Source organism: Sphaeroforma arctica (genome assembly GCF_001186125.1).
Source record: "Sphaeroforma arctica JP610 unplaced genomic scaffold supercont1.22, whole genome shotgun sequence".
Taxonomy (NCBI): Eukaryota; class Ichthyosporea; order Ichthyophonida; genus Sphaeroforma; species Sphaeroforma arctica.
Window position 1 is genome coordinate 41,131 of NW_014040536.1, and position 8,745 is coordinate 49,875.

Genomic DNA, 8,745 nt, shown 5'->3' on the forward strand with positions numbered 1-8,745 from the left:
TGTATATATATATATATAATCATGAATACAATCATACATAGAAATATGAATGTCTTACTACACATATTCACATTAGACAAATGCACCTGGCGCAAAACACACTCATACTTCATAGATTCCTGACGTGAGGGGTGCTCCTGAGTCATTCCAGCTAGGACATCGTATTCCAACTTATTTCTGCGTACAACGTTCTCATCTCTCAATTGTTCACGCAAAGCTCTAATATCTGTTTTTGTGTCTTCGATCTCACTTTCGATTTTAAGATTCAATTCCTTATAAGACCGAGTCTCTCTGTCGTTCATATTCAACGTCTTGGCTGCACGTAAAACGTCGCAATTGACAGCACCAAGAGCGCCTAATAAGTTCGTCTTGTGTAGTTCGCGCGAGGCCAAGATTTCGGGTGTGTCACTCGTATCATTATCTGTACACCCTTCAGATATCTGACGCCACTGCTTATAGGCACCAAGTGCAGCAACTATTTGTCTCTCCTGCACAAGCGCTCGCTCGTGAATAATTTGTTGTGACGCCATGGTATCTTTAGTTCACAACAAACACTTCAGGTCGTTATAGATACACCTTCGAAGAACTGTAATGGATATTGGTCCGTGTGTTGGTGTTGTTTAACTTGAAGAAGAAAAAGTTCTTCGTGTTCACTGCTTTTAGGTCTCATGTGTCACATAGCCCCCTGAAAAAGAAACTCACCACAGCACTCTATTTAAATTATACACTTCACACTTCACAGATACAGTTATATATATAGAAATAATATAGTACATTGTGCCGCATATTTATTAGCCTTCTCTGTGAAACAAAAAGGCGGGGGGGGAGCCCCGGGAGGGGGTTTTACTAAAAGCATAATATTTATTTACAACAACTAAGGCCGACCGCACCGGCAACAAAATCCGGTCTCGATTTTTGAAAAGTGGATTTTAAACGCTGTTTTGACAAAATCCAGGCCTCGGATTTTGTCAAAAACATCAATAAATCCGTCTAACAAAATCCGAAACAATAAATATACTCTTCTCTGAGTGGCTTAAATTTCAAAATTTTGTCACGTATTTTTGACACCGGCATATTTAAAAGAAAATTATGAAGTTTGTACGTAACGCCACCGATTGTTGAACTTTGATGTCAAATATATGTCAAAAGTTGGAGTAGCTGAAGCCTGGATTTTATTTTTACAAACCGATTTTTGAAAAGTACCGCACCCGTTATAAATTCAAAATCTAGTTGGCCAATAGACACACATAATTCGTTTTTTCCCTCCGGATTTTTGAATCCGGATTTTTACCACCGGTGCGGTCGGCCTAAATAGTAAACTCTAAAAAACCACTAAAAACCCTGATCCAACAAGATATGACATAAATATATATATATAACTTGGCCTTTTCTAGGCCTACTCGAATTCAATTTCTTCCCCTCCCCGCCCCTCCCCCCACAAGCCCTGACAGAAGTAAATAGCTGTGGAACACATTGATCAACGTGTGTCGATTTGAGTGTAAATATGACAATCGATATTTCTTATATTTTTTAAATACAAGTGTACTCACCCCTGTCGTTCTGATCTAGAATTGTAACCTTGGAAGTCTGAATTGTGAGTGAATAGGGATTCTTACGATCTTTGTTAAAAATGTCAGGTGCTTTTTGGTGTTTGGTCTGTGAGCCAGGAAATAAGTATTCGCAAACCGTCGAGGAGGGTTTTAACATATGCTCGGCAGCACTAGGTGCTGACGCTGAAGCAGGTAGTACTACTTTATACGCACGAGTAGAGGATGATGAAGTGGCGCTCTGTACCCTGAACAAAGATAAATGGCCACAGTATCCTTTGACCATCCCATTCGCCACTGGCACCGAGTTGTGCTTTTTTGTCAAGGGGAAGAATCGAATCTATTTGACTGGTTTCACAGATGGTGAGGAGGAGAATGATGACGAGGAGATCGACCCTAGTATGTATGATCCCCGTATGATACAGGCTATGAAAGAACAAGGTTTAATCCCGAATTCAGAAGATGAAGATGATAGCGGTTCTGATGGAGGCTCAGACGATTCTGAGTTGATGGCTGAATTACTTGGCGGCTCGTCTGAGTCGGATGATGCAACAAAAGTGGTAGAGATTCCGGCTGAGAAGAAGCTGCCAACCAAGCGCGTAGCTGAGGAGCAGACTGCTAAAGCGGTTGCCAAGAAGGTGAAGAAGGAAAAAGAGGCTCCTAAAGCCTTGAAAGAGGCAGTGAAGCCCAAAGAGCAGCCATCCAAGAAGCCTAAGCAGACGAAATTGGCCAGCGGGACAATCGTAGAGGATGTGAAGGTTGGCACTGGGGCGATGGCTAAAAAAGGAAAGGTAGGTATTCATAAGACGGGTTGTTCTGGTTCGATGAATTTGGGACCCTTCTGATTGTTGTAAGATTTGCTATTGCTTGTATAAATGTTGATACCCTCGCCGATAGAGCATTCGGAGGTGGTTCGATATGCGTCATACAATATCTAATATCGTCTATTTCTTTATTTTTGCGCAGAACGTTGGTATGCGTTACGTGGGTCGTCTTGCCAGCAACAACAAAGTATTCGATCAAAATACTGGCGGTAAACCTTTCCGTTTTCGACTAGGTGCAGGAGAAGTTATTAAAGGTTGGGATCAGGGTCTCGAGGGTATGCAGGTCGGAGGTAAGAGGATTCTCAGAATCCCACCATCCTCCGGCTATGGAGCACGTGGAGCTCCCCCAACAATCCCTGGCAACAGCACTCTGCTTTTTGAGTGTGAGCTTGTTTACGTGAAGTAGATTTTTTTTGGTGCTGGGTGTCAGCGGAGTGGGTAATAAAAGTTGTACATAGTCGAAAGGGCAACGGTTGTTTCGATTGTTTACTACCTGGTGTTGAAATATTGTTACTATTATATATAGTCGAAAGGGTAACGATCTGATTGGTTACTACCTGGTGTTGAAATATTGTCACTATTGTACATAGTCGATGGAAAACGACCGATCCTATTGTTTACTGCCTGGCGCTGAAATAATAATACTATTGCAAATAGTTTAAGGGTATATTGATCGGCCCGATTGTTTACTGCCTGGCGCTGAAATAATAATACTATTGCATATAGTTTAAGGGTATGTTGATCGGCCCGATTGTTTACTGCCTGGCGCTGAAATGTTGTCACTAGTGCATAGTTAAACAACAACGATCAATCCGATTGTTTACTGCCCGTTTACTTCCTAGCGTTGAAATTGTGTCACTATTGTATATTGTTCACTACCTGGCGTTGAAAAATTGACATTATTGTATATAGTCAAAGGCTATATTGATCGATGCGAATATTTACTACCTTGCGTTGACATGTTGTCACTATTGTACATAATCAAAGGACAATGGTCGATCCAATTGTTTACTATCTGTCATTTAAATATTATACATAGTCAATAGGTAACTGTCGACCCGATTGTTTACTATTCTATCTTGAGTCGAAACGTTGTCACTATTGTACACTATAGTCAAAGGACAACGATCGATCAGGTTATCTATACCTGGTGCAATTTCGCAGGTGTTTCTGTGGTCTCACGCACCGATTTGTAGTTTCTTGTTTTGCGTATCTGGAAAAGAGTGGATTCATATTCCATTCATAGTATATGTTGGCGTTGCATGCAGTATGAAACCTATTTCCATCAGTTATATCATACTGCGGTCTTAATTTTAAATATGCTTGGTATGCATCGACGGTAAGGATGCGAGTGATTCAGGCTGCAGATCTGTAGAAATTGCTTCATTACACTGTATGCTGGGCAGTACATATAGTGTATTTTGGAGCGATTGCGATTCAGGGACTTGCTTTCGCAAGGTATGGTGAGCATCTAATGGTGCGTTCCTTGCAATTTAACCCACCTTCAACTAACAGAATTAGCAATAATATAAGGAAATAAGTACACACGATCACGATAACTTCAATACAGTTTTGTGTATTGACCTCCGAATATGCTCTTTATAATTTACATACCCCTATATATTTTACCACTAAGTTCTGGAATCATATTCCCCCTTTACTGAGAGGTTGTTGACTATTTGAATTCCACCAGCACAGAGCAGCTTCACCTCAGGTGATAAGTGCAAATTTAGGCTTCCGCCATATCAGTTGGGATGAAATAGTCGCCTTCAGATTTAACGCTCACAGTGCCATGATCATTTCTATGGTAGTTTTGATCGTCCTTCCGTACCGACACCTCCTCTTTGATAGCTTCTTCCATTTGGGGTGATTGTGATTTTGACCCGCTCCAACTTCGAGAGCTAAATGTGTTCTCCATCGTTAGGCTAGGCGTGGTCGCGCTTGATGAGATAAGGCTGCATTTTAAATCGTGTCAATAAGCCGAGTTGCGCATAAGGCATAATTTGCTCAGAGTCTGACGTCTCGAAAAAATCAAATAATGTATATCATGAATCACTATAGTACGGCACGCGAAAGTGGAAATCAAACTTACGCATAGCGGGTGTTTTCCTGTGGCTGCGCAGCTGGAATGGTGATGGGGGATGTCTGATTGCAAAATTCTTCTTCTGTACTATTGCGATGTTCGAAATTGGTGTTATCCCAATAATCTTCGTCCATTTCAGGTTCCTCGCATATACTGAAGCGATGTAGTCGACGATCGGAGACGCCATCAACGCCCTCCATTTGTTCAAGACTCACTGCATCGGAATGACTGTAATACCGTTTTGCCCCCGGACGTGGACCAAGAGGCCTGTCTTCTGGCAATCTGACGTACACACCCTTCTCCTCTAGTGCCGATACAAGCTGCTGTCGATGCTGTCGTTGTAGCTCCAGATCTTGCAGCTGAAAGTTCCAAAAAATGAATAATTAATTCACAACAACCATACTGAGTTATGATCGATAATCCAGTAAGGAATGATTATCATACAAGAATGCGCGATCACCGCTCGTTTTTTATATCTGAGCCCATTGGAATCATGTGATAGATAACAACACCACCGCTAGATTGAACTCAGCTGAAAAACATAATACACATTGTGGTAAAAATAGTACTTACGTACTCCCATCAAGATGTAGTTACAAGGCGTTTCAGTACATGGACAAGTCATTGCTGGAATTTTGAGAATTGAACAAGCAGACAAGAAGACATAAAATAGCCAGTATGAGCATAGCTGCGAGTCTGAAAAGATATTAAATGACTTACTACTGAATAATGTACTGTTCTTAATTGAACTATGTGTTCTGCAGCCTGTTCGAGAATGGCAACTGTCGACAACTTCTGATCCACCTTCGAGGGTAACGCGGCTTGTAACGAGCTAAAACACGATTTTAGTTGCGCACGCCGATTCTTTTCGAGAAGATTATGTGTTTCCCTACTTTTCACTGTCCTCTTGTATCCTGCTATTGATGTGTAAATTATGAGTATAGAATATTTGATACTAACCCCAAGTATCGACAGAAGATGATAATAGTGATGGACGTCGTACATCGCCATTGAACTTGACATGATGCAAAATATGTATAAAAACGAAAAAAGAGTATCTTTCTACCAATGGGAGGTGTGAAGTACCTACTAAGGATGCTAATAATGTCCAGAATCACTCAAACCAAATTTAGCACGCGACATACCTGTGAGTGATTTATACATCGTCGGACGGAGCCCATAATCATATTCAGAATCAATTGAAGAGATTGAATACCGACTTCTCTCGAAATGTGCCCGATTGTCTCCAACTGTAAGAGTACATTATAATTGACTCGCTCATTAGGAGTTCTCATTGCAATTAGGGCATTGGAAACCTACGAACTATACAAGAGGATACGATCTACATGTTCAAAGTGACGGAGGCGTCGTAAATAGAATTAAATACAAAACAAGCAAACCCTTACTTTCGCCAGCTCCCCTTTCAATTATCTCTGCCGCCAAGAGCAAACCATCGATTGGAGACGTCATCGTTGAACCGGGTGGAGGTCTAGATTCGCAATGCACGTAATGAGTGTGCCAATTACATTTCTAAGTTAATAAAAAGCTAAGTAGCGCACGAAGTAATGCATGTGTGGCTAACTGGTGAGCCTAAGAAAATGAGAGATGAGTGCGTTTACATATTGACTACTCTAACCTCAAGCCTTTAAATAGAAATGTAAACAGTCGTCACATTCAAATTGCCTATATAGACGTGTACATTCACTTCAAAAACGGACAGAGTTCATACAACAGTTGCAAATACGTTGGTGAAACACAATCGTAACTATACCCTGGTGAAAGGAACGATAACAACTCCAACAGGCACAAAACTACAGCAAACCCCTTTGGTACAAAATCACAACATGCAACAAAATATAAAATAAAACACTCATTAGTTTCAGCCCTGGACGAAATTTAATGTAGTCAATGTGTATACTGAGGACGCTTAAGTCTTATTGAACCCCCGATATATTTTGTCTTATAGAAAGTCGTAAAAATATGAAAAACTACACAGGTGTGGCTGATTGGTGAGCCCAAAAAAATAGGATATGAGAGCGCTTACACACTTAACTTCTCTTACACACTTAACTTCTCTGACCTCAAGCCCTTGAACAAAAATCTATGCAACCCCCATATTCAGAGTACCCAATACACGCGTACAGTCACTTCAAAATCGGACAGAGTTCACCACAACATTTGTAAATTGGCTGGTGAAACACAGCCATAACCATAAAATTCAAAACCTAATGAAAGCACGATAGCAACTTCACAGGCACAAAATTACAGCCCAAAAACCCCCTTATAAGAGTCACATTAAAATCCAGTGTAACCACTGTAGCCAGTATGTATAATAAGGGACGATTAAGTCTGGCAATTCAAACCTCTATATACTCGTTCTTTTATAATCTCACAAGTCCTGGGCGCGCACCCAACCCCGATCGCAGAATCAAGGTCAGCAGGTTCAATGCCAGCGACATCCATAAAGCTACAGTGGCGTTGAAGATTGATCGCGAACTAAACTAGTTGTTACGGTATGCAGCAAAGAAAAATGTATACACAATACCGACTAGTCGAATCACCCAACTCCGAGCATGTGTATGCATGATACATATTGGACATACAATCCAGATATAGCACTTTAAAATACGCATACATACATACAGGTATGAATTTAGTTGTTGTGAAGTGAAACAATAAGGCACAGAACAAAGCCAGCAATATATCCTCTGGCCGTGAATCTTGTTTTGAGTATCAAACATATGGGAACTTGTCGAATGGGCACGATATCACGTAACTAAGAAAGGGTTATTGTGGGTGCTTAAAAATGGATCCCCACCCAAGTATCAACGAGCGAAGCAAAAGCTAACGAAAGACACCAGACTGTACAGACGCACTATTATGTAATACCTGTTACGAGAAAAATCTTTACATGTACACAAGAGAAAGCACCATGACATATCTATTCTGATAGTCGATGACGAATTATAATACGAGAAGTCGGCATTTCAACACCACAGAGTAGCAAATGACACACAGGAAAGCAACTAGAAATCAGCACGAACCCCAAGACGACTTACCTGGCGGTTGTTATAAGTTTAAGCCGTAAAGCAGCATCCGAACGTAGTTTGTAGACTTAAGCGTTCTCACTTTCGGGTGAGACCAAATTAGAAAGTGTTGCTAACAAGTAAATAGCACGATGATTTGCTTACAGAAGATGCGTGTATGCGTAATTTGATGCTTGGTTTGTTGTATTTTTTATCTAGATTGTGAAAGCTTTTCACAACGTGTTATTTATGTCTACAGTCGCAAAATAAATAAACCATGACGTCACATATCCAAGGTGAGGTTTTAGCCCCTGGATGGTTTTCGATAAGGTGACAAGGTTTTTCTCTATAAAAAACTTAGTAGGTTTGGACCAACCGCGTCTACATGGCTGCAGCAACATAGCCTTCTTAAAATTAGACATGAAAATGCTTCTCGAGTCTCGACCTCCGTTTCCCATGTCCATGTTATCTAGCTCGAACGCCGCAGTTTTGCCCATGTTCTAGCTCAAACGGACTTATTATGGTCTATTTCTCAGTAGTGTAACATCAATCGTGACCAAGGTCATAGTATAACAGGTTATGGACCTGAAAACTAAAAGAGGTTTTCAAATTGGCACTACATACAACCTGCTGACCATCTTATCGACCACCTATCGACGATTTGTCTACCTAGTATTTAGATTGAACACTCGGCCTCATCTGTTTTAAGGTTAGTATAGCGAGATAGAAAATACCTGAAATTGTATATACTAGAGTTGTCAGTTAAGTTGTAACTTTTATTGATTTCACGTGTTTTATTTTTCAAGTTTTAAATATATATAAATATAGTCTGTATTTATATAGAATAGTACATACATAATCATATTTACCCAAAAGCGTCGCCTTTTTAACACATGTATAGAGAATTCTACAAATTATTTTTTTTTAATTCCTTCTAAATAAATAGCTATCTATAATTTTGCTATCTTATAGTGTAAACTTCGATGGAAATTACTAGGTTTCAAACTATATTAAACTAAAATACAATTTAGTCAGTTAGGATTTAGCAGTGGTAGCTTGTGTAAGAATGATCGGTACTGCGTCTTGTTAAGAGCCTAAATATCCTCGATCACACAGGGCGTACCTCTAGCTGTTCTTTATTGTGTAAACTTCGATGGAAATTACTAGGTTTCAAACTATATTAAACTAAAATACAATTTAGTCAGTTAGGATTTAGCAGTGGTAGCTTGTGTAAGAAATGATCGGGACTGCCTCTTGTTAAGAGC

The 8,745-nt window shown here is 40.1% G+C and overlaps 2 protein-coding genes across 2 annotated transcripts; one reads left to right on the forward strand and one right to left on the reverse strand.

Annotated features, from left to right (window-relative positions):
* The first annotated feature begins 1,546 nt into the window (after positions 1-1,546).
* Positions 1,547-2,873, forward strand: SARC_00649 (hypothetical protein). The gene is made up of 2 exons (XM_014305640.1): positions 1,547-2,338; positions 2,514-2,873. Exons 1-2 carry the CDS (start codon positions 1,631-1,633, stop codon positions 2,775-2,777), a joined length of 972 nt encoding a protein of 323 aa, XP_014161115.1. The 5' UTR covers positions 1,547-1,630; the 3' UTR covers positions 2,778-2,873.
* A 1,049-nt stretch (positions 2,874-3,922) lies between these two features.
* On the reverse strand, positions 3,923-7,677 carry SARC_00650 (hypothetical protein). Its single transcript, XM_014305641.1, has 6 exons — positions 7,514-7,677; positions 5,861-5,943; positions 5,600-5,704; positions 5,175-5,371; positions 4,464-4,813; positions 3,923-4,326 (listed from the first exon to the last, which is right to left on the reverse strand). Exons 2-6 carry the CDS (start codon positions 5,922-5,924, stop codon positions 4,101-4,103), a joined length of 942 nt encoding a protein of 313 aa, XP_014161116.1. The 5' UTR covers positions 5,925-5,943; positions 7,514-7,677; the 3' UTR covers positions 3,923-4,100.
* Positions 7,678-8,745: the final 1,068 nt, after the last annotated feature.